At 44.1% G+C, this 25,954-nt stretch overlaps 1 protein-coding gene across 4 annotated transcripts in view; it reads left to right on the forward strand.

Moving 5' to 3' along the window:
* The first annotated feature begins 3,777 nt into the window (after positions 1-3,777).
* The window catches only part of LOC143285989 (WD repeat-containing protein 7-like), a 69,248-nt gene continuing 47,071 nt past the window's right edge, over positions 3,778-25,954 (forward strand). For 2 of the 4 annotated variants that reach the window (XM_076593460.1, XM_076593461.1), the window contains exons 1-8: positions 3,778-3,876; positions 5,245-5,449; positions 5,830-5,936; positions 7,825-7,903; positions 9,342-9,510; positions 10,030-10,100; positions 12,783-12,893; positions 17,609-17,650. In XM_076593460.1, the coding sequence (XP_076449575.1) occupies positions 5,288-5,449; positions 5,830-5,936; positions 7,825-7,903; positions 9,342-9,510; positions 10,030-10,100; positions 12,783-12,893; positions 17,609-17,650 (741 nt within the window). In that variant the 5' untranslated portion in view covers positions 3,778-3,876; positions 5,245-5,287. The remainder of the gene's footprint in view (positions 3,877-5,244; positions 5,450-5,829; positions 5,937-7,824; positions 7,904-9,341; positions 9,511-10,029; positions 10,101-12,782; positions 12,894-17,608; positions 17,651-25,954) is intronic. The other 2 variants (XM_076593462.1, XM_076593463.1) reach the window with 1 other exon arrangement.

The following is a 25,954-nucleotide window of genomic DNA, read 5'->3' on the forward strand; positions in this document are numbered from 1 at the left end:
CGTCACAGCGTAGGTCTGGTTTCCAAGGCAACGTCTCCCCAGCGCTGCCGTTGTCATACAGCGGGGGGATGAAAGGGGGTTAATGAGGAGTGGGAGAGAGAGGGGGGTGGGAGGGGGATTTTGTTGATCGTTGACGGGTACCTGGCCATTGCGTTTATATATGTGTGTGTGTGTGTGTGTGTGTGTGTGTGTGTGTGTGTGTGTGTGTGTGTGTGTGTCACCGTGTTCTCTGTCTCTGTTTCTCTCTGTCACTGCAAATCATATTACTGCTAACTCTTATCACTTTCATTTTTTTAAATAGAACCTTTTCACTTTTAAGATACATTTTTGCCATGTTCACACACACACACACACACACACACACACACACACACACACACACACACACACACACACACACACACAGAGATTACATTACAGATATCCATTACGGATGACAATCTTGTCTGTGGTGAGGTGAACAGTCTGGAAACACCCCCCCAGAAGAGACACTTTAAATGTGGCTGAAGCTCAATGCGGTGCGTCTGTCTCAGTTATCCTCTGAACGAGTTCATGATGGTTTGTACCAGTCTGTTTTGGATATTTTGACAAGATCTCCAACCATGGTGGCAAAGTCATTCGAGACGAAGACTGAGACATCGTGTTGTTTGTCTTTGCAGCAGCTGCATGGATCATGGAGTCCCAATGGACACATTTCCCGCTGAGATGCTTTGCGCTTCTGACACTTTAATAGTCTGGTCGTACAGTTCTGTAGTTGGTCAAGGCTGGCCGCACAGTCAGTTTGTAGTTGGCCAAGACTGGTCGTACAGTTTTGTAGTTAGCCCAAGGCTGGCTGTACAGTTTGTAGATGGGCCGAGGCTGGCCGTACAGTTTGGAGTTGGCCAAGGTTGGCCGTACAGTTTGGTAGTTGGCCGAGGCTGGCTGTACAGTTTGTAGTTGGCCGAGGCTGGCTGTACAGTTTGGAGATGGCCGAGGCTGGCTGTACAGTTTGGAGATGGCCCAAGACTGGTCGTACAGTTTTGTAGTTAGCCCAAGGCTGGCTGTACAGTTTGTAGATGGGCCGAGGCTGGCCGTACAGTTTGGAGTTGGCCAAGGTTGGCCACACAGTTTGTAGTTGACTAAGGCTGGCCGTACAGTTTGGAGTTGGCCAAGGTTGGCCGTACAGTTTGGTAGTTGGCCGAGGCTGGCTGTACAGTTTGTAGTTGGCCGAGGCTGGCCGTACAGTTTGGTAGTTGGCCCAAGGCTGGCTTTACAGTTTGTAGATGGCCAAGGCTGGCCGTACAGTTTGGAGTTGGCCCAAGGCTGGCCGTACAGTTTGGTAGTTGGCCGAGGCTGGCTGTACAGTTTGGTAGTTGGCCAAGGCTGGCCGTACAGTTTGTAGATGGCCAAGGCTGGCCGTACAGTTTGTAGATGGCCAAGGCTGGCCGTACAGTTTGGTAGTTGGCCGAGGCTGGCCGTACAGTTTGGTAGTTGGCCGAGGCTGGCCGTACAGTTTGGTAGTTGGCCCAAGGCTGGCCGTACAGTTTGTAGTTAGCCTAGGCTGGACGTACAGTTTGTTGATGGCCCAAGGCTGGCCGCACAGTTTGTAGTTGGTCAAGGCTGCCTGAAAACTGACGTGGTGACGTGGCCATTCAGGTTCATTTGTCTTCATCATTCTTCCCGTGCATCCAGTTTGTTGAGATCTTCCTGTAACTGAAGAGCGTCTGCATGGTGGAAGGTGGCGGAGTGGTTAAGACGTTCGTCTGCCACTACAGAATCAGTTAGGATCTGGATTCGAATCCTGCTCTCCCCCACTCTCCGAAGTTTGATTGGAAAATCGAACTGAGCGTCTAGTCGTTCGGATGAGACGATAAACCGAGGTCCCGTGTGCAACACGCACTTGGCGCACCGAAAAAGAAGCTATGACAACGAGAATGTTGTCCTCCGGCTGGCAAAATCCTGCAGAAGAAAATTAACCCACTCTGATTGGTACCGCAAATGTACATGCACCCCAGGTCTAACTGAGCACGTTTAGTTTTTCTGCTGGTCAGGCATCTGCCTAGCAGGTGTGGTGTAGCGTATAATTTATGGCTTTGTTCGAACGCAGTGACGCCTCTACTGAGTCTTTGAGAAAATGAAACTGAAAACTGAAACTGCTGGTGCACTACAGAACTACAGGTAGCCAGCAGGCCTGAGCCTTGCTGTTTTAACCCTTTCACTTCCGGAACCATCGCAAAATAATCACCGACCTATAAAAAAAACAAAAAAACAACAACAAAAAACAAAAACAACAACAACAACAACAAAAAAAAACATGCTCAAAAGTATGTAAAAGTATCATTTTTTTGAGTGAAAAGGAATGGAAAATATAATTACCATAACTTCATTGTTAACGGGATGATATTACACCCAATCAGGGAAAGACAACTCGTGTTTTTAGAAGAAAAAAATACACAAAATATTTGGAAAAAAAAAAAAAAAAAAAAAACAACCAGAAGAAGAAAAATCAAATATGCTTATTTTACGGGTGGAAACAGCGCTAAAATATTAGTCGGAAATGTACTAAACACAACAACTCACGTGCAGTCAAGTTGTTTCCTGCACTATCATTTTGTTTTAAACATGAACACTTTACATAACCACTTACATACATCGGCCCCCCCCTACCCCCCCACACACCCTTCCACCCAAACACCCACAAACACTATCACACAATATTACAACACAAAAACTCACTGTAAACAATATCATTTCGGCTTGAAGCCTTCACTGCTGGAGGCTGTCAAGGTCAAGTTGATGAAAAAGGCAATACATTTGGGTTTTTTTTTTTATACACCCACTTCCGCTGGCCCCCTGTTGTGGCAGCCATGTTGACACGCTCAACAGCTTTTCGCCTCATAAAATGCAAAAGACTGCATCAAAATCGAGCCACTGAAAACTTGCCGAGAAATTGCTTCGAACACTCATCAAGGCAGACGTCATTTGCAAGGGAGATAAATGTTCATGGACACTGATTGACGGGAATCCAGCACAGATGAATAAACAAAAGAATGAAAATAACAAGTCACAATTCAACCCATTACCCAAATGACAAAACGGCCCTATTTAAAAAAAAAAAAAAATCGTTGTGCTTTAAAACTGCACATTTGTTGAGTGTGCCGTCACAGTGTGTGTGTGTGTGTGTGTGTGTGTGTGTGTGTGTGTGTGTGTGTGTGGCAGTGTGCGTGCGTGCGTGCCGTGAGTGCATGTGTACGTGCGTGCGCGCGCGCGCGCGCGCGTGTGTGTGTGTGTGTGTGTGTGTGCGCGGTGTTATTCATTTGTGTGTGTGTGTGTGTGTGTGTGTGTGTGTGTGTGTGTACATATATTTATTAATTGTTTATCTTAGTTATTTATCCATTTATTCATCAGTCTTGATTGTTTCTTTCTTTCTTTCTCAGTTCTTTCTTTCTTTCTTTCTTCTTCTTTTTCTTCTCAGCATCATCATCATAATCATCATCATCATCATCATCAGTTGTGGTGTAGCGTATACGGATTTGCCCGAAGGCAGTGACGCCTCCTTGAGTCGGCCAAGTGAACTCATTTCGGCGTCTTGCTAACTAGGACTACAGCATGGCCAGCCATGATGCATTGATGCAGCAGTTCCGAAGTACGTTTCGGGTGACTCGACAAATCTTCATTTATGTGAACGCAATGTGCTTATGACATTACTGAAAACAAAAATGATTATGTTAATATCATACTCCAGTTTGGCAAATTATGGTAAAATGGTATTCTGTCACATGATCGCCACGTGACTTCATTTGTTATGTCAAGATGGAGGACGGAAACTAGTGACCTGTCTGCATTTTGCAGTTTGTTTCTTGTCTGCTACAGCATACCTGCAAGTGGGGCATCAGTGTAAGAGCACTACATAGCAGAACTTAAAAGGGCTTCAATGTACATGTATATAACTTGCAGCAGATTCAGAAGAACAATTACCGTTATGCTGTCTACGTGTAGGCGTCAGGATTTTTTATGACTGGATACGATACTGATATCGATCACTTATGACAGCATCATTGTTTCGGTCACTATTGCTGATTTGTTTATCACAACTATTGCATGAGTGTGTTAAATTTACTAGTGTGTAGTCAGCAAATATGTAAGAACTCCAATATAAAGATGAAAAACCCTCACTGATCATATACATTTCTGGGAGTAAAGTTGACACGGTACATATTATGATTGTATATTTTTTATAATGGAACTTCAACAGTAACTGTAACATGAAACACACACACACACACACACACACACACACACACACACACACACACACACACACACACACACACACACACAGAGAGAGAGAGAAGAAAAGAGAGAGAGAGAGAGAGAGAGAACAATTGGAATTTCTGAATACAGGAATTGGTCATTTTATTTTACCAATTCCATCCACATACATACAAAGAAACTCATTGTGGATTTACTACTCTCTGAACCCATGGAAACCAACAAATGATATACATACATATATACATGTGCAGATCTTTCTGCTCACCCACATTTTAGTATGCAGCTTTTATTCCTAAACTCTGCACTCAAAAGATGATAAGTCACTAACAACAACTGCATTCTGCATGACACCAGAGTTTTAGATTTCGTTCAGGACACTATGGGTCACTTGACTGGTATTCCTCAAAATCAGTGGATCATTATCAAAGTTAATAGGTCATGAAAAACAAGACCTTGTTCTGCCCCGGGAGAATTAGAGAAATCTACAAAAGCCCTTTTAGCATGACTGATTTTATGACAAATTAATTAGTGAAGTGACTGACTGGCTGCCACATCGATGGGTCATTTCAAAATTGTGTGCATCAGCGACAGGTGCAATACAATAGTCAAGTGGCTAAAGCGTTGGACTTTCAATCTTAGGGTCACGCATTTAAATCTCAGTAACAGCACCTGTTGGGTAAAGGATAGAGATTTTACTGATCTCCCATGTCAACATAATGTGCAGACCTGATTGTGCCTGACCCCCCTTCATGTGAATATACAAGCAGAAGATCAAATATGCATGTTACAGATCCTGTAATCCTTGTCAGTGGAGTATGGCTGCATACATGGCAGGTAAAAATGGTCATACACCTAAAAGCCTACTCATGTACGTTTGAATGAATGTGGGAGTTGCAGCCCATGAACGAAGAAGAAGTATACATGTGTCGATGAGCAGCATGAAACCTAAACACTGTGACGCACATGGTTCTGCTGTGGTAACGTTTACAGGTGATCACATACTGACGGAGAAGCGTGCACACGGTTGCCAAGGATGACGAGCGGCAGCAGCATTGTGGTTCCCATGGTGCTGTGGGGTCGCCATGCCCCCACCCACTGTATCTCCACCATCCTCATGACGCCCGACATGAAGCACATCGTCACCGGCTGCAACGACGGACAGATATGTATCTGGGATGTAGCTGACAACTGGCAGGTCTGTTTGGGGCGAGTGTGTTTGTTGGGGTGGGGATGGGGGCAGGTTGTGCTGCATGCACGTGTGTGTGTGTGTTAGAATGTGTGTGTGTATGTGTCTGTGTTGCATATGTCTGTGTGCAACGTGTGTGCATGTGTGTGTGTGTGTGTGCCTGGTAGTGTCAGTGAAAGGCTGCTTCATGTACACATATAATGTTTCTGTTTGTTCACAACCATATAATTATATAAGATTCAATATGTTTTCAATTACTCTGTTGCTGATGATATGACTACAGTTATTCTCCCCCAAACGGCAAAAGGCACATGTATACATGTGCAATAAAATCACTGGAATTATTCCACTTTATCTTGCTGTGTGTGTGTGTGTGTGTGTGTGTCCAGGTATGTCCACGCAGTCTGCTGTTTGGTCACTCTGCGGCCATCAGCTGCCTGACCAATGGCAGTCACCAGCCTGACCAGCAGTTCATTGTCAGCTCTTCGGAGAACGGGTAGGAGACAGATCTCTGTGTGTGTGTTGTATGTGTGTGTGACTGTGTGTGTGTGTCTGTGTGTCTCACTCTGAGTGTGTGTGTGTGTGTTTGTGTGTGTTTGTTTGCACATGTGTGTGTGTACATGTTTGTGCATGTCTGTGTGACTCTGTGTGTGTGTGTGTGTGTGTGCGTGCGTGCGTGTGTGTGTGTGTGTGCATGCGTGTGTGTGTGTGACCAGCTACTGGCATCACAGACCAGTCAGTGGTAATTTGGGCTTCTGATAAGTTCTTTAGAAATCCTGGGGGCTCCAGTGACTCTTTTTATTATTTCATCATCATTCTTGGGGGTCCATGACTACCTTGAGAGGGTCACACCAAATTGACTAATGCTGCACTCACATGTGTGTATTTATTTAAAGGCAGGCACACCTTGTGGCCACCCCTCCCTCACCTGCATCTTGCTCCAGCTTTGCTTTCTGTTTGCTGGCATTTATATGTTTTGTTTTTCATCTTCTTCTTCTTCTTTTTCTTCTTCTTCTTCATTTTCCTTGTGTATCAATGATCTACCTTTATCCGTTCAACATGCAATATGTGATTTATTTGCTGATGATACATCAGTACAATACTCTAGTCACAATGTTGACAACATTAGTTATCATTCCTCTTTCTACATCAAAGCTACTATGCTCTTTACAAAAACATGCCATTAAGATGATTAGTCACATAAATACCACAGGCAGATCTGTGCACAATATGTACAAAGAACTTCCAATATTACCTGTTCATCTGCTTATTAGGTATAACACATTGATTCTTATGCATACGATTGTTCTTAACGCATGCCCACAATATTTAAAATCATTGTTTTGTTTCCAGTTTCAACATAAATCAGACAGAGCCATTGTCCCAAAGCCTAAAATTGATTTATTTAAGATGAGTCTCACATTTTATGGAAGCATGGAATGGAACATGCTGCCAAAGACATGTTGTCAGATTCCAGCCATATCTTTTTTTTACGTCTAACATAAAAATATTTCTGTTCGATACTTTTGATTAACCTACTCGCAGTCTTTTGCAAATGCTTGCTTGAACTCAGTCCACTAGCTACCATGCCATGATAAATGAAAAATTGAATGTATGTGTGATTGTGCTAGTAAATGAACAGTAAGTGAGTGTTTGTGTGTGTGTTTGAGTGTGTGGGTGTGAATGTGTACTTATGTCTTTGTTTGCTTATTTTATATGTGTGTGTGTGTGTGTGTGTGTGTATGCATGTACATATGTACATATACGTATGTACGTGCTAACGTACCAATTGTTCTTTTCATTGCTTTGTTACTTTTAATAAACTATTCCATTCACTATTCTCATTCATCATTCTTATTGTTTGATTTTATTTCATTTTATTTCTTTGTTTTTATGTTTTGTGTCGTTCTTTATTTTCATGTTTTGTGTCATTAAATGGGCAGAATTGTAAAAAGGCCTTTAATGCGCCTAATTCTTTACCCATTAAAGATTCAGTCAAACAGTCTTCTTCTTCTTCTTTCTTCTTCTTCTTTCTTCTTCTTCTTTCTTCTTTCTTCTTCTTCTTCTTCTTCTTCTTCTTCTTCTTCTTCTTCTTCTTCTTCTCCTCCTCCTCCTCATCTTCCTCCTCCTCCTCTTCTTCTTCTTCCTCCTGCTCCTCATCTTCCTCCTCCTCCTCCTCCTTCTTCCTCCTCCTCTTCTTCTTCTTCTTCCCTTCCCTTCTTCTTCTTCTTCCTTCTCCTCTTCTTCTTCCTCCTCCTCTTCCCTTCCTTCTTCTTCTTCTTCCTTCTTCTTTCTCTTCCTTTCTCTTCTTCTTCATCTTCTTCTTCTTCTTCCTCTTCTTCCTCCTCAGTGCTGTGTACACAGTGGGCCGTGTGTGTTTTCAGAGAGATGTGTCTGTGGGACATAAGCGACGGGAGGTGCATCGAGCACACCAAGATGTCCTACTTACACACCGACATAACGGTCAGTCATGTTTCCTCACCCCCTGACATTTTGTTGTCATCATAAACTGATGTTCTGTCTTGTCTTTTTAATGGTCAGTCATGTTTCCTCACCTCCTGACATTTTGTTTTCATCATAAACTGATGTTCTGTCTTGTCTTTTTAACGGTCAGTCATGTTTCCTCACCTCCTGACATTTTCTTGTTATCATAAACTGATGTTTAATTACACATACTTAACCGTGACCCAACTAGTGCAGACTCCGGCAGGGGTCTGACATTCCTGTCCTGTGCTACTATCCGCCTGTGCGGAGAAAATGAAAGCAACTACGGCCGATAACCTTCCGGAAGTAGGTAACCTCCCCTTTGTCCCGCTGGCTAGCACCCTCTTTTTCCGGCAGCCATCATGACTCCTGTTCCTGTGCTCTTCATATGGCTATTCTCGTGACTCGACCTCTTGTCATGTCATTGGCATATTCCTCACACTATCACTTGAGTTATTGGAAGTTTATAATCCCATTGCACGTATATGTATTCATTTTCATAAATTGATCCCTACCTTGCTTTTGGAGGACGACTGCACTCAGACAAAACTGCCTCATTCACACCTGAATGTATGCTCCGTCACATATCAGTAGTGGCTGGTAACGACCCTTATCTGTTGTAACAGGACTTCCACTCATGGTCAAGCAATGTCACACAGTTGCTATATAACGACCTTTATCTGTTGTAACAGGACTTCCATTCACGGTCGACCAATGTGATGTGGTTGCTGTGTAACGACCTTTATCTGTTGTAACAGGACTTCCACTCACAGTCGACCAATGTGATGTGGTTGCTGTGTAACAACCATTATATGTTGTAACAGGACTTCACTCACGGTCGAGCAGTGTGATGTGATTGCCATGTAACGGCCGTTATCTGTTGTAACAGGACTTCCACTCACGGTCGACCAATGTGATGTGGTTGCTGTGTAACGACCGTTATCTGTTGTAACAGGACTTCCACTCACGGTCGAGCAACGCCATGCGGTTGCTGTGTAACGACCATTATCTGTTGTAACAGGACTTCCACTCACGGTCGAGCAACGCCATGCGGTTGCTGTGTAACGACCGTTATCTGTTGTAACAGGACTTCCACTCACAGTCGAGCAACGCCATGCGGTTGCTGTGTAACGACCATTATCTGTTGTAACAGGACTTCCACTCACGGTCGAGCAACGCCATGCGGTTGCTGTGTAACGACCATTATCTGTTGTAACAGGACTTCCACTCACAGTCGAGCAACGCCATGCGGTTGCTGTGTAACGACCATTATCTGTTGTAACAGGACTTCCACTCACAGTCGAGCAACGCCATGCGGTTGCTGTGTAACGACCGTTATATGTTGTAACAGGACTTCCACTCACGGTCGAGCAACGCCATGCGGTTGCTGTGTAACGACCGTTATCTGTTGTAACAGGACTTCCACTCACGGTCGAGCAACGCCATGCGGTTGCTGTGTAACGGCTATTACCCCGAGGTGCTGATACTGGACCCCCACAGCTTTGAGATCATCCACACGCTGTGCTCCCAAGTCAGCCCCGACTGGATCAGTGCCTGCTGCCACATCCTGCCCCCTAACAGACAGGGTGCGTGTGTCAGTAGGGGGGTCGGGGGGTGGGGGGATTGGGGTGGGTGGGGAGGTGGGGGTTGTGAGTGTGTGTGTGTGTGTATGTGTGTAAGAGAGAGAGAGAGAGTGTGAGGGTGTGTGAGGGGGTGTGTGTGTGTACATATGTGCAACAATGAATTTGTATGTGTGTGTGTGCATGTGCGTATGTGTGCTTGCCTCTGTGTGTGCATGTGTGTGTGTGTGTGTTGTGTGCATGTGTGTGTGTGTGTTTGCCTTTGTATGTGTGTGTGTGCATGTGTGTGTGTGTGTGTGTGTGAGGTGTGCATGTGCGGATGTGTGTTTGCCTCTGTGTGTGTGATGTGTGCATGTGTGTGTGTGTCTCATTGTGTGTGTGATGTGTGCATGTGTGTGTGTGTGTTTCATTGTGTGTGTGTGATGTGTGCATGTGTGTGTGTGTGTCTCATTGTGTGTGTGTGTGTCTGTGTATGTGATGTGTGCATGTGTGTGTGTGTGTCTCATTGTGTGTGTGTGTGTGCAGATGACGTCATCCTGGCCATTTCAAACTCAGGCACTGTCAAGGTGTGGACCATCGTGGGCAATGAGTCCAAGGTAAGCTGCCTCACTTTTTTTTTACATGTGAAGTGGAAGGTACATAAATATGCACTGCTGCTTAAACAAGGGTAAAGTAGGCAGCATAAGATGCGTTTATAAACTATTTATAAACTGCAGCAGCTGGTAGGTATATCATATATTTGTATGTGTGCGTGCGTGTGTGTGTGTGTGTGTGTGTGGGCATGTGCTTATGTGAGCATGCATGCGAGTCTGGATGTGCGCTTATGTGAATATGCAAACGTGTGTATGTGTGTGCTTGTGTGAGTATGCATACATGAGGAAGGTGTGTTCTTTTGTGAGAATGCATGTATGTGGGGTTGTGGGCTTGTGTGAAATGCATACATGTGTGTGTATGTGCGCTTGTGTGAGTATGTATGCTTGTGGGTGCGCGCTGTGTGATAATGCATGCGAGTGGGGGTGTGTGCTTGTGTGAGGATGCATGTGTGTGTGAGTGTGCTCTTGTGTGAGAATGCATGTGTGTGTGAGTGTGCACTTGTGTGAGAATGCATGTGTGTGAGTGTGCACTTGTGTGAGGATGCATGTGTGTGTGAGTGTGCACTTGTGTGAGAATGTATGTGTGTGTGAGTGTGCACTTGTGTGAGGATGCATGTGTGTGTGAGTGTGCACTTGTGTGAGAATGCATGTGTGTGTGAGTGTGCACTTGTGTGAGAATGCATGTGTGTGTGAGTGTGCACTTGTGTGAGAATGCATGTGTGTGTGAGTGTGCACTTGTGTGAGAATGCATATGTGTGTGGGTGTTCTCAAGATGTGTGTGGTGTTTGTGTTGTGCTGACCAGGAGAAGTCTGAATGTTCCCTAGACACTCTATTTTAGTTCTTGATGGAAATCAGTGTTTTTAACTTGATTTCAAGTTTACTCAGACTGAAACATACATGGGTGTGATGTTCTGTGCTATGCTGTTTTCAATTTTTCAAACTGGATTTGAATTTTACCTGGACTGGTCTTTTTGAATCATGGTCATGCCCAAGTACGACCATCGGAAGAGGAGGTAACTGGTGTGCAGTGGTGGGTGGCATGAACAAAGTTTGCCTATCGTTGAGAGCGTTCCCCGCTCCACACTGTGGTCAGTTCCTTGTTCTGAGGAACATTCTTTACTCTGAGTACACTTAGCACTGCACAGATCATGCCATGCAACCCGGCTCTCTGATATTTGGTTACATTGGTCTTTTTAAGGTTGTTTTAATCGACTGTTTGATATTGTTTCATGTCACCTTCCAGTGCTTTTAAGAATAGGTAGATATTCAGCCCCTTGGTCAAATAACGACTTTTTTTTCTCTCCGACTTTATCTCATTTTTTTTTGTCTGCTAGGTGTATCATCACTTGTGGATCACAAAAAAGGTGTTCTTAAATTTCTGTGAATACCCGTTGCTATGGAAACAAATCAAAATGGCCGCCAAACAGTGTATCAAAGAAATCGGGTTTGTGGTCCATGTGGTGCATGCAGACACTTTTTGTTGTGTGGACTTGATACACAACGACATTATCTTCATTTTCACGTGAGATTGTGTCGATTCTTCAATTATTGTACTTTTTATGATTTTTTGAAATTTTGGGTATTGCGAAATCCTCAAAATTTACAATGGGTAAAAAGATTGGAACTGCTATGAATTAAAACTCAGAGAATATTTTCATACATACTTATGACAAAACTTCAATAACATGTCATAAAACAATCATGCAAAGTCTCATGGTTGTAGGTTTACTCATCATTGAGCAAGTCCAAGGTATGTTGTCAAGGCCAGAAACTTGACGACATGCGTCAAAATTGAACAAAAAATTATTAATAAACACTTTCGTGATTCAGCAAGCAATCTTTATTGGCAGTTATTTCATTGTTAAAGACATCTTTACAGTGGAAAAACTTATGCATGTGATAGAAGAGATGTTCAAGAATCAAAATCCATCAAAAACCCAAATCATGAAAAATCATCATTTTGGTCTCTTTTGCAGTGCCTTGTCCCCCCTTAACATTGTTTTAACCCTTTCACCGCCAGTCAGTTTAGAGTGCAAATTAACCTTGTGCAGGAACCACAGAAAAGATGGTGTCTAAGAATAGCTGGGGATTCCCCTGTGATGTGTAGAAAAAAAGGCCAATCCTACCACTAAAAAATTAAGAGCATTAGGTTAATGCACAAATGGCCCATCATCTGGTTGCATTTCAGTGACATGGGTGCTTTACCTAGCTGGTGCCGAAATGCGACCATGGCGGTGAAAGGGTTAATCGACCGTCTTTAAGTTTCATGTTGTCCTCCAGTACTTTTAGAATGGACAGGTATTCAGCCCTTTGCATGTGGGTGGGCTTTAAGCAACACTAATTGATTTTTTCCCTTTTTTTTTTCTTTTTTTTTTTCCCTTGCAATGAAGTTTATATTTTCTCTTCAACATCATGACCATGGTAATAGTTAGCAAGGGTATTTTCACAGAAGAAAAACAAAGGAAAAAAAACAAACAAAAACAAAACAAAAAACAAAAAAAAAAGGTTATATTTTCTCTTCAACATCATCACCATGACAATTTTCCTGTGACAAGTTGCATATTACACAAACATGGTAATAATTAGCAATGGTATTTTCACAGAAGAAGAAGAAGAACAAAGCTTAAAAAATTTTTTTTTTTTTTTTAAACACTAATTGATTTGATTTGATGTGATGGGAGCAGGTGAAGATGGAGGATGAGAGCAAACAGATCCGTTGCCTGAATGCACAGACCTTGACCTGCTGTCCCTTCAACCAGCGAACAGTGCTGATCGTCTGTGCCAAGTACTGGCAGGTCTGTCACTGTGTGTGTGTGTGTGTGTGTGTGTGTGTTAACAGTGCTGATCGTCTGTGCCAAGTACTGGCAGGTCTGTCACTGTGTGTGTGTGTGTGTGTGTTAACAGTGCTGATCGTCTGTGCCAAGTACTGGCAGGTCTGACACTGTGTGTGTGTGTGTGTGTGTGTGTGTGTGTGTGTGTTGTTCCTCAATTTTACTTCTTTTCACATAAAGTGATAATAGACGAATATGTGTGTGTGTGTGTGTATGTATTTATTCATTGTTGCTCATCGATTTTACATCATTTCACTAAATGTAATATTAGAATGTGTGTGTGTGTGTGTGTATCAGTGTGTGTGTGTGTGTGTGTGTGTATCAGTGTGTGTGTGTGTGTGTGTGTGTGTATCAGTGTGTGTGTGTGTGTGTGTGTGTGTATCAGTGTGTGTGTATGTGTGTGTATCAGAGTGTGTGTGTGTCTTTGTAACACAGCTGTTTTGTCTGCTTTCATTTTGCAAGAACTGTAAGGATGTGGGTGATTTCTGTCTTTGACAAATGAAACCTTTTTTTTCATGTTTTTGACATGAAAAATTTATCATATTGCCAAAAAAAATACAAACCTTTTTTTTTTCTTCTTTTTTAAGAATGATCAAAATCACAGCCATGACTCTAAATGTATAGCAGTAATAGTATTTTTTCTGTTGGAAAACAGGACAGAGTATGCAACCTTTTGGATTGCTTGGTGGTATTTAAAAAAACCAAAACAAATAAAAATCAACAAACAAACCAAAAAGACAAGAAAAAAAACAACTAGCGTTCAATTGTCATTTTGGAAAATGATCAGTACTGCATCCAGCAAAATTTCTTGACATAGAATAATCTCTTTTGCAAGGATGAAAACAAAGTTTGGGGGTGTGGGGGGAGGGAGCAAAAGAAAATGATGGGAACCAAGGTCATGTCAGCAGTGTGTACTACGCACTGCAGTGTAGTATTCCACTGTGTAGTAGTCATCGGAAATCCTTGTGTGTTGTTCGTCTCTGCACTCTCGTCCATACAGCTTTTCTGTTAGCCGACAGGAGTGCAGTGATGGCCTAGAGGTAACGTGTCCACCCTGGGAAGCGAAAGAATCTGACCACACTGGTTCAAACCCCCCCACTATTGCCAGTATTTTATCCCCTCTCCACTAGACCTTGAGTGGTGGTCTGGACGCTAGTCATTCGAATGTGATGATAAATCCAGATCCTCTTTGCAGCGTGAATTTAGTGCACATAAAAGAACCTACGGCAGGCAACAGTGGGGTTGTCTCTGGTAAATTCTGTAGAAAAATCCGCTTTGATGGGAAAGCAGATACTTTTGCAGGTAGGAAAAAGTACAGAAAAACGTGGTAGGTGCTCTGTCTCAGTGACACACTCTTCCTGGGGAGAGCAGTCCGAATTTCACAGTTAAAGCTGTTGACAAATGAGTAATACAATGCAACCTGTAACATTATTAGCAGGTACTCCATTGAGCTAGCATTATTATCATGACCACTTACCATCACTCTTTCTTTATTATTTCCCTAAAACCACTCCTGATACTGTGCCAGGCAAGGCTTGTATGTTGTTGTTTTTTTGTGTATGTATGTGAAAAGATTGATGTTTGTTTACGTTTGAGTTGGGGGGGCTTGTGGCAGGGAGGTTTTTATGTGTAGCTGTGGGAAGGATTCTCGTCATGTGGACGTCAGAACACGAGACGAGGTTGTTTTGAACTTTGTCTGTGACAGTTGGAAGTGTTTTTGCTTTTCTGACGTTGGAAGTCAGCACGGGGTCTCCGTGAAACAAAGCAAGATCACGAGGGAAAATGTCACATAAAAATGCATGCGCATGTGCGTGCTGCACCGACGCACACACAGTACAAACATGCACAGCACACACACACACACACACACACACACACACACACACACCAGCTGGATGTCCATTGACTGGTCACGTAGACATCCCTCAGCTCCAAGGTCCTGGACTGGGTGTGACGTACAACCAGGTATACAGATACACAAAACACTGAACACTTCTGCTTTTTTCCACCTGCTTTATGGCACATCCCTTCACTTGAGGGTTCACAGATTCCTCTTCCTCTGTTCTGCCAGAGTTTGTACAGGGTCATGGAAGCCTGGAAAAGTCTTGGGAAAATGAGAGTTTACCATTTACAGAGCTGGAAAAGTCTTGGGAAAATGAGAGTTTACCATTTACAGAGCTAGAAAAGTCTTGGGGAAAATGAGAGTTTACCATTTACAGAGCTGGAAAAGTCTTGGGAAAATGAGAGTTAACCATTTACAGAGCTGGAAAAGTCTTGGGGAAATGAGAGTTAACCATTTACAGAGCTGGGAAAGTCTTGGAAAAATATGCTTTGCTCTTCAGGGTCAGAAAAGCCTTGGAATTTTGATTAGAAAAAAAAATCCTTTACCTTTGCCACTCAACAAAGAGCTTTATAAATACACACAAAAAAAACAAACAAAAACCCCCCAAAACCCCAAACAATTCAAAAAGACAAAAAAGTGAACATTGATAAAGGGATCTCTTATGTCAGTGGTGTAGCAGAAAGTATTTGGATTAAGTATGGCTTTGTGTTTGGTGTGGAACATTTACCGTCTGGAAAATGTTTGGAAAAAAAGGTATGGAATTTTTTGTTTGTTGGTTGTTGTTGTTGTTGTTGTTGTTGTTTGACCACATCTGTGAGAATCTGTACCTCTGCATCAGTTGCTTTTCACAACCCCTGACCTGTAAGTTTTACACCCCCAACCCCAACCCCCACGTTTGTACGCCCCTTTTCCCTGTGAGAGTGAATGCCTACTGACCTGGGGAGAGAAGGAAAAAAAAAAAAAGGAAAGAAAGAAAAGCAGTCAGAAAAGCAAACAGACAGTGAGGCAGGATAGAATGGCTGGGTACAGGGGCTGTTGTGGACATGGTCAGTGGGTCATGCTGTTTTGGTGTTGGGTCAGTCAGTGAACTGTGTGTCACACATTGCCATCCGTTTGTATTTTTTGCTGCTTCTTTTGTATTTTGTGTTGATTTGTGAGTGGTGGATGTGTTATGTGTGTATGTGTGTCGTTGTGTGTTGTCCATGTGTATGTGTTGTGTTTGCATTGTTGTTGTTGTGTGTGTGTGTGGTTGTGTGTTGTCCGTGTGTATGTGTTGTGTTTGCATTGTTGTCGTTGTTGTTGTTGTGTGTGTGTGGTTGTGTGTTGTGCATGTGTATGTGTTGTGTTTGCATTATTGTTGTTGTTGTTGTGTGTGTGTGTGTGTGTGTGTGGTTGTGTGTTGTGCGTGTGTATGTGTTGTGTTTGCATTATTGTTGTTGTTGTGTGTGTGTGCATGTTGAAGTGTGCACATGGGTGGGTGGGTGATTGTGTGGATGTGCATACATGTATTTGTGTGTGTTCAAGTGTGCATGCACGTTCATTGTTTTGGGGAGTGTGTTCGTTGTTTCTCTCTCCAGGGTGTGTCAGCAGATGTTTCTGCCATGGTTTATTATCTGTTGAGGTGCAGTATTGTTAAGTGTATCGTTTCCACTGTATCATGGTCAGGTGTGTCATTGTCAGGTGTATCATTGTATCATTGTAAGGTGTGTCATGGTCAGGTGTATCATTATATCATTGTAAGGTGTGTCATGGTCAGGTGTATCATTATATCATTGTAAGGTGTGTCATGGTCAGGTGTATCATTATATCATTGTAAGGTGTGTCATGGTCAGGTGTATCATTATATCATTGTCAGGGTGTCATTGTGAGGTGTCAGGTATCATTATATCATTGTAAGGTGTGTCATGGTCAGGTGTATCATTATATCATTGTCAGGTGTGTCATTGTGAGGTGTATCATTATATCATTGTAAGGTGTGTCATGGTCAGGTGTGTCATGGTCAGGTGTATCATTATATCATTGTAAGGTGTGTCATGTTCAGGTGTGTCATTGTGAGGTGTATCATTGTATCATTGTAAGGTGTGTCATTGTCAGGTGTGTCATTGTGAGGTGTATCATTATATCATTGTAAGGTGTGTCATGGTCAGGTGTGTCATTGTCAGGTGTATCATTATATCATTGTAAGGTGTGTCATGGTCAGGTGTGTCATTGTCAGGTGTATCATTCATTGTCAGGTGTATCATTGCCAGGTCTATCATTGTCAGTTTTATTTTTGTAAGGTTTGTCATCATCTGGTCATGCATATCATTATCTTGTCAGGTGTATCATAATCTGGTCAGTTGTGTCATAGTCAGTTGTGTCATTGTCAGTTGTGTCATTGTGAGGTGTATCATTGTCAGTTGTGTCATTGCATTCATTGACAGGTGTATCATTGTGAGGTGTATCATGGACATATATATTATTTTCCGCTCAGGTGTTCCATAACCATGTGCATCATTGTCTGGTCAGGTGTTCCCATGGAGTCGTTTTAGTTTCACATGCTGCTCTCTCGCTTTCCAGTGTACCTGCAGGTGTGTCATTGCCTGTGCATTATCAGTTTATTGTCTGGTTGGTGTTTTGCTGTTTCTGGCTGCACTGCACAAGTCATGTCCAGTACCTCTTGTGTGTGTGTGACTGTGCTTGTGGTCATGTGACTGTCAACACCTGTTGTGTGTGTGTGTGTGTGTGTCGACTTGTCTGTTAGGGACGTTGTTGGGTGGGATGGTGGTGGTGGTGTCGGCGCAGAGTCCTGTGTCTAACGGTGGCCGTGTCTTTTTTTCTCTTGTCTGTCCTGAAGGTGTATAATTTTGAGCAGTTGTGTGGCCGAACGGTGCAAGGGGTGAGCTATTTCCTGCCAGTCTGTGTGTGTGTGTGTCTGTCGGTTTTGGTTTCTGACCTGTCGTAGAGCTAACTTAGCTGTGCCTGCATCACTGCCTGATTGTGGCCCTTCCTTAGACGTGTCTGCCTCCCTCTCTCTCTCCCTCTCTCACTCCCCCTCTCTCTCTCCTTCTCTCTTTCTTCTCTCTCCCCCCCCTCTCTCTCCCTTCTTTGCTCCTTGTTGCTTGGCTTCAAATTTGGGGCTGGCGTGTGCCAGAGTACGGCTGGGATGGGGCCTGTGTGTTCTGAGCAGCGCTGAAGGCTTAGCACGGGGGGGTGGTGCTGGAAAGGGGTGGAAGGGGCTTACTCACACCTGCCTGTGTAGGCTTGGGGAGAGGGAAGACAGTATGCAGTGTACGTGCAGCAGATTGCTGTGTATTTACGGTTGTGTATACATGTAGGCATGCTTTTGGGGCAGTATGTTTTGGTGTGTATGTTGGGCGAGAGGTTCCTAACTGCTCTGTCGGGTGATTCATTCCGCCTTAGGCCTGACTGTCAGACTGCAATGCACAGCTATCGCAGAAAGCAAAAATAAAATAAATTTTGATAAACATCATTTGAAAACACACACACACACACACACACACACACACACACACACACACACCAAAGAAAAGAAAAAAAAAGCAAGAATGACTGTTTTGAATCCCCCCCACCCCTTCCTGTCCCAAATTTAAAGGCACCCACTCCAGGAAAACAGTTGTATCAGATCAAAAAGGAGCCAGGTAGCAGGCAGAGTTGCTTCCAGAATGCTGTTCAACTTACGTTTAAAGTTACGACCGAACTTGGTCAGGGGTCACAATCAGCAGTTCAGTGTTTCATAGCTGTGCACTCTTTGCAATGCACCATCTGTGCACACTTTACAAAGCACAATTACACATAGATCCCAAATTATCATCGTCATTTCTCTGAAATTATCTAAGCATGCCCACAATGATTGACTTAGAGACTTCATTGTTTTGACCAGCACTGTAAAGAAAACAGCTCATGAGGCAATTCCAGTTGAAACAAACATTTTTAAAGATGTAAAAAAAAAAATAAAAAAAAATTTAAAAAAAAGAAGAAAATATAGCTCATCCTCACACACAGATTAAGACACAAGGTATTCTGGTCTGGCTCATTATCAGCATTAGTCCTCCCACAGTTGTGTTCTTGAATGACAAATATGAAAATTGTGTAATTCAACAATAACAAAATAACACCACGGCAGTCCAAATATCCAGCAAATTTAAGGTGTGGGTTTTTTTTGTTGTTGTTCGTTTTTGTTTGTTTTTGTTTGATTTGGTTGGTTTTTATTTTTTTAACTGCATGGTAAAGTCAGTAGGCATCATGCGTTCGTGCACGAGTCACGGTAGGTTTTGCATCTCTCATTAGTCAGTATGTCATGTTCTTGGTGCAGGTGTGACGTTGGAGGATTCTTTGTCAGCGTGTTGCATTCGCGGTATAGAGTGTCATGTTGGACAAACGTTGGTTCGTCAGTTGAGTACATGATGTGGTGTGTGTGTGGTATAGGACAGTGTTTGACTGGGTAGGTGGGTGGTATAGGACAGTGTTTGACTGGGTAGGTGGGTGGTATATGACAGTGACTGGGTAGATGGGTGGTATAGGACAGTGTTTGACTGGGTAGGTGGGTGGTATAGGACAGTGACTGGGTAGGTGGGTGGTATAGGACAGTGACTGGGTAGGTGGGTGGTATAGGACAGTGTTTGACTGGGTAGGTGGGTGGTATAGGACAGTGTTTGACTGGGTAGGTGGGTGGTATAGGACAGTGTTTGACTGGGTAGGTGGGTGGTATAGGACAGTGTCTGGGTAGGTGGGTGGTATAGGACAGTGACTGGGTAGGTGGGTGGTATAGGACAGTGTTTGACTGGGTAGGTGGGTGGTATAGGACAGTGTTTGACTGGGTAGGTGGGTGGTATAGGACAGTGTTTGATAGGGTAGGTGGGTGGTATAGGACAGTGTCTGGGTAGGTGGGTGGTATAGGACAGTGACTGGGTAGGTGGGTGGTATAGGACAGTGTTTGACTGGGTAGGTGGGTGGTATAGGACAGTGTTTGACTGGGTAGGTGGGTGGTATAGGACAGTGACTGGGTAGGTGGGTGGTATAGGACAGTGACTGGGTAGGTGGGTGGTATAGGACAGTGTTTGACTGGGTAGGTGGGTGGTATAGGACAGTGACTGGGTAGGTGGGTGGTATAGGACAGTGTTTGACTGGGTAGGTGGGTGGTATAGGACAGTGACTGGGTAGGTGGGTGGTATAGGACAGTGTTTGACTGGGTAGGTGGGTGGTATAGGACAGTGTTTGACTTGGTAGGTGGGTGGTATAGGACAGTGTTTGACTGGGTAGGTGGGTGGTATAGGACAGTGTTTGACTGGGTAGGTGGGTGGTGTAGGACAGTGTTTGACTGGGTAGGTGGGTGGTATAGGACAGTGTTTGATTGGGTAGGTGGGTGGTATAGGACAGTGTTTGACTGGGTAGGTGGGTGGTATAGGACAGTGACTGGGTAGGTGGGTGGTATAGGACAGTGTTTGGGTAGGTGGGTGGTATAGGACAGTGACTGGGTAGGTGGGTGGTATAGGACAGTGTTTGACTGGGTAGGTGGGTGGTATAGGACAGTGACTGGGTAGGTGGGTGGTATAGGACAGTGTTTGACTGGGTAGGTGGGTGGTATAGGACAGTGTTTGACTGGGTAGGTGGGTGGTATAGGACAGTGTTTGATAGGGTAGGTGGGTGGTATAGGACAGTGACTGGGTAGGTGGGTGGTATAGGACAGTGTTTGACTGGGTAGGTGGGTGGTATAGGACAGTGACTGGGTAGGTGGGTGGTATAGGACAGTGTTTGACTGGGTAGGTGGGTGGTATAGGACAGTGTTTGACTTGGTAGGTGGGTGGTATAGGACAGTGTTTGACTGGGTAGGTGGGTGGTATAGGACAGTGTTTGACTGGGTAGGTGGGTGGTACAGGACAGTGACTGGGTAGGTGGGTGGTATAGGACAGTGACTGGGTAGGTGGGTGGTATAGGACAGTGACTGGGTAGGTGGGTGGTATAGGACAGTGACTGGGTAGGTGGGTGGTATAGGACAGTGTTTGACTGGGTAGGTGGGTGGTACAGGACAGTGACTGGGTAGGTGGGTGGTATAGGACAGTGTTTGACTGGGTAGGTGGGTGGTATAGGACAGTGACTGGGTAGGTGGGTGGTATAGGACAGTGTTTGACTGGGTAGGTGGGTGGTACAGGACAGTGACTGGGTAGGTGGGTGGTATAGGACAGTGTTTGGCTGGGTAGGTGGGTGGTATAGGACAGTGACTGGGTAGGTGGGTGGTATAGGACAGTGACTGGGTAGGTGGGTGGTATAGGACAGTGTTTGACTGGGTAGGTGGGTGGTATATGACAGTGACTGGGTAGATGGGTGGTATAGGACAGTGTTTGGCTGGGTAGGTGGGTGGTATAGGACAGTGACTGGGTAGGTGGGTGGTATAGGACAGTGACTGGGTAGGTGGGTGGTATAGGACAGTGTTTGACTGGGTAGGTGGGTGGTATAGGACAGTGTTTGACTGGGTAGGTGGGTGGTATAGGACAGTGTTTGACTGGGTAGGTGGGTGGTATAGGACAGTGTTTGACTGGGTAGGTGGGTGGTATAGGACAGTGACTGGGTAGGTGGGTGGTATAGGACAGTGTTTGACTGGGTAGGTGGGTGGTATAGGACAGTGACTGGGTAGGTGGATGGTATAGGACTGTGACTGGGTAGGTGGGTGGTACAGGACAGTGACTGGGTAGGTGGGTGGTATAGGACAGTGACTGGGTAGGTGGGTGGTATAGGACAGTGTTTGACTGGGTAGGTGGGTGGTATAGGACAGTGACTGGGTAGGTGGGTGGTATAGGACAGTGACTGGGTAGGTGGGTGGTATAGGACAGTGACTGGGTAGGTGGGTGGTATAGGACAGTGTTTGACTGGGTAGGTGGGTGGTATAGGACAGTGTTTGACTGGGTAGGTGGGTGGTATAGGACAGTGACTGGGTAGGTGGGTGGTATAGGACAGTGACTGGGTAGGTGGGTGGTATAGGACAGTGACTGGGTAGGTGGGTGGTATAGGACAGTGACTGGGTAGGTGGGTGGTATAGGACAGTGTTTGACTGGGTAGGTGGGTGGTGTAGGACAGTGACTGGGTAGGTGGGTGGTATAGGACTGTGACTGGGTAGGTGGGTGGTATAGGACAGTGACTGGGTAGGTGGGTGGTATAGGACAGTGACTGGGTAGGTGGGTGGTACAGGACAGTGACTGGGTAGGTGGGTGGTATAGGACAGTGACTGGGTAGGTGGGTGGTATAGGACTGTGACTGGGTAGGTGGGTGGTACAGGACAGTGACTGGGTAGGTGGGTGGTATAGGACTGTGACTGGGTAGGTGGGTGGTATAGGACAGTGACTGGGTAGGTGGGTGGTATAGGACAGTGTTTGGGTAGGGTAGGTGGGTGGTACAGGACAGTGACTGGGTAGGTGGGTGGTGTAGGACAGTGACTGGGTAGGTGGGTGGTATAGGACTGTGACTGGGTAGGTGGATGGTATAGGACTGTGACTGGGTAGGTGGGTGGTATAGGACAGTGACTGGGTAGGTGGGTGGTATAGGACAGTGTTTGGGTAGGGTAGGTGGGTGGTACAGGACAGTGACTGGGTAGGTGGGTGGTGTAGGACAGTGACTGGGTAGGTGGGTGGTATAGGACTGTGACTGGGTAGGTGGGTGGTATAGGACAGTGACTGGGTAGGTGGGTGGTATAGGACAGTGTTTGACTGGGTAGGTGGGTGGTATAGGACAGTGACTGGGTAGGTGTTACATGTTGGGTGTAAATTACAGGTGGGTGTTAACACTGGATCTGTAAAAGGTGATCAATCACTGGCTGACAACTGTTGGGAACAGTTTCTCATATATCCTGTCAACTGCTGGCTGATAATGGTTGGCAGGAAAGAAGTCGTATGGTCTTTCTGCCAGTGGTGAGCAGTAGGATTACTTTCCAGATGGACTCTGGAGAAAGTTGTGAATAAGTGAAAGATAAGATACAACATTTCATAAATGTACAGAAAGTTGTCTGTTGGCTCCAGTGCAGAAACAAAACAAAACAAAACATTAAACACATACAGAATAGAATGGTTAAGAAGATTTTTTTTCTTCCTTTATATGTTAGGAAACTAATTTTGGTCAGCTGATGCAGGCAGAAAACCTAAATGTTGGAGAAATCATTCAGAGACAGTCTTGTGTGGGGGAGGAAAAAAAACAAAAACAAGAGAGGCAAGGCCTTCAAGACTCACTTGTGATACACTTTAAAAAAAAAAATCCAAGCTTTTTATGTATTGAGTATAATTTCAAAATGTAATGTTTAAGATGAGAAAGATCAGTTTAAAGCAAATTAACTCCCCTAGCATTACAGAGTAATTTCCCTTTTTTACTATCTGCACCAAAACGTTTGCAAAATAAATAAAACTTCCATGCTTACCAAAAGAAGTTCCTGTTTGAACAAAAAATGACAATAATGACTGCTCCAGCTGTTGGGTCAGAATATCAGATCAAAGTGCCAAGTTTAGAGAAAACAAAAAATATAAATATAACAGTAAATGCAGTTTGCATATAATTAGGCTTCATTCTTTATTTTTTTGTGCCCATCCCAGAGGCGCAATATTGTTTTAAACAAGATGACTGGAAAGAACTGAATTTTTCCTATTTTTATGCCAAATTTGGTGTCAACTGACAAAGTAGTTGCAAAGAAAATGTCAATGTTAAAGTTTACCATGGACACACAGACACACACACACACAGACAACCGAACACCGGGTTAAAACATAGACTCACTTTGTTTACACAAGTGAGTCAAAAAAGTGGATGAATACAGTTTGCTTGGCATGATCCTTCTCAGCCTTCAGTTTTTCATTACAGCTGGTCAGTGACTTTCTACCTCTCTGTCCTGTCTCTGACTTTTCTCACTTTCCTCCTTCCCCCTCTGCGTAGCTGTTTTATTAATCCTGTGATTTTTTTGTTCTCTCCCCCGTTGGCTGTTAGCACCACCAGCCAGACCCCGTGTGTGGAATGGTAGATGGCCTCTCTGCTCTGTCTGTCCGGTGTCTTTGCAGACAGTGCACCCATTGTCAGGCCTGCTGCTGTCAGAAGAGGCGGCAGGGTGGACTGTTAGCGGGTTGCGTTGCGTAGTGTCTCCCTGCATGCCCTGTGTTCGGTTCCCCTGTCGCTGACAGTTCCCTGACTGGTTTTCTGCCTTCTGTTGGTTCACTGGATGTTGGTGTTAGTGAGGATCTGGTGGGTGGGTGTGTGGCCCACTGGTCCTCTGAGTGGGATGGGGGGGTGGGGGGGGGGGTGATGCCATCTGACATATTACTTCTGTGGCAGCACCACTGTTTGTAGGAGGAGGAGGGTGTGTGTGTGTGTGTGTGTGTGTGTGTGTGTGATTTCAGGTGTGTGTGTGTGTGTGTGTTCCAATGAAGTAAGCAAAACTGCCACCAGATACTTAATCCTTTCTAGATTTCTTGACGCTCAGAAAGGATCAATAAGCAACATGATATAAAAAGTAGACATGTAAAGGAAAAAAAACAACCAACCAAAAAACCCCAAACAAACCCCAAAGTTTTCTGTCCTTGTGAATCTGTGAGTTGCACAAGGTACCGATATCAGTGTGTGTTTCCTCACTGCACCCGATGCCTTTGGTTGGACTGGATGTTGACAGTTTATAATTTTCTGGGTTTTTTTTGATATATGTAAATTGTGTAGAAAATCCCACAGAGCAGCGAGTAGTCAGTTCACAGGTGTTTTAGCTTTTCATTTTTTTTTTGTTTTTTTTTCTGCATGAATTAGAACAGTGGACTGGCAAAGCTTTGTTGATGTAAATTGGAAGTTTTCATTGCTTCTGTTATGCCTGTATGCATAGTTTTATCAAAGCCTCTTACTCAGCTGTCCAGTCGGAGTGGGCTGTTGAGATGTGGCCTGAGGGAGAACTGTCACCTCTTTGGGGGGTGGGGGCTTGATGCCTTGAAGAGCAAGGCTGAAGGTGACTGGAGGATGGCGCTAACATGACAGAATTCCTCCTCACCTGTTCATGCTCTGCTGTTTCAAATTGCGTATTGACTGACTGTAACGGTGTTGCAGCAAGCACCGTCTTAGTATGCTCAGAAAATGTTTGAAACAATAATAAGCAGAGATGTATCAGTTATGTTCACATGATGTATACACATGTGATAACATAGTCTATTTTTCTTGCAAAATGTGTGTATGGGTGCATTTGTGTGTGTGTGTGCGTGTGTGTGTGCATGTGTGCGCATGCACATGACACGCTCATGCACATGGATTTGGAAAGTTTGTGTATTCATGTTGGAGGAAAGCAGATTTGCACTCACTATGTTGGCACATGTTGGTTGCTGTTGTTGTTGTTCTACTTGTTTTTGTTGTTCTTTGGTGAATGGATTTTGTTGTGTAGGTTTGTAGGCATGGGTTTGTTAGTCGAGCGTTTTGACATAGATCTTAAATAAAGACAGACAGTTGCCTGGAGAAGCAGAGAAGCAAGCACATGAAGCACAATCTATACAAACAAAAAAAAAAAAAAAAAATCATTTGCTGGAGAAGCTTAACTCTTTCCATACGAACGGCAAAAGAGACGACGTTAACAGCGTTTCAGCCCAATTATCATCATCAAAATATTGCAAGCGGAAGGCTCTTATACTGAAGAGGTGAATGTTGACAAAGAATACCACAATTCTGATGACGGAAGCTAAAGGTTGGGTCATTCAGACACCCACTGGACATCCGAGGGGTCTGTGTAGGACTGGCCATACTGAGTGAGTTAAGCTTAAGAGCATAGACTGCAAAGCACACAGACTTGCTCTTGATGTGCCTTTCATTAGGAAAAAAAAAAAGAAGGATAATTGTTTTGATACTCCAGGTCTAAACATTTATCAAAAAGCTGCAAGGTTCTAAATATTACATCAGGAAAAGTAACAGATCAGAAATCACCTTACGAAAAATAGCTAAATGTATATACATGTATCTATAGATAATTAGTTGGTATGTTGATTTTAGACTTGTGACCTAACATCAGAAATCACCCCAGGTAATAATCATTGACATACAACATCAAGTCCTTGCCCCATGAGGTAGACGAATAAATACATGAAACAGATCACACTGACGCTGACAAGGATGAAAATAAAATACAGTGGAAACAAACTGAAGTCTTCATGATACGTTGAGAGAATAGATACTTCAGCTGACTGAAAGT

Source organism: Babylonia areolata, chromosome 9 (genome assembly GCF_041734735.1).
Source record: "Babylonia areolata isolate BAREFJ2019XMU chromosome 9, ASM4173473v1, whole genome shotgun sequence".
Classification (NCBI taxonomy): Eukaryota; Metazoa; Mollusca; class Gastropoda; order Neogastropoda; family Buccinidae; genus Babylonia; species Babylonia areolata.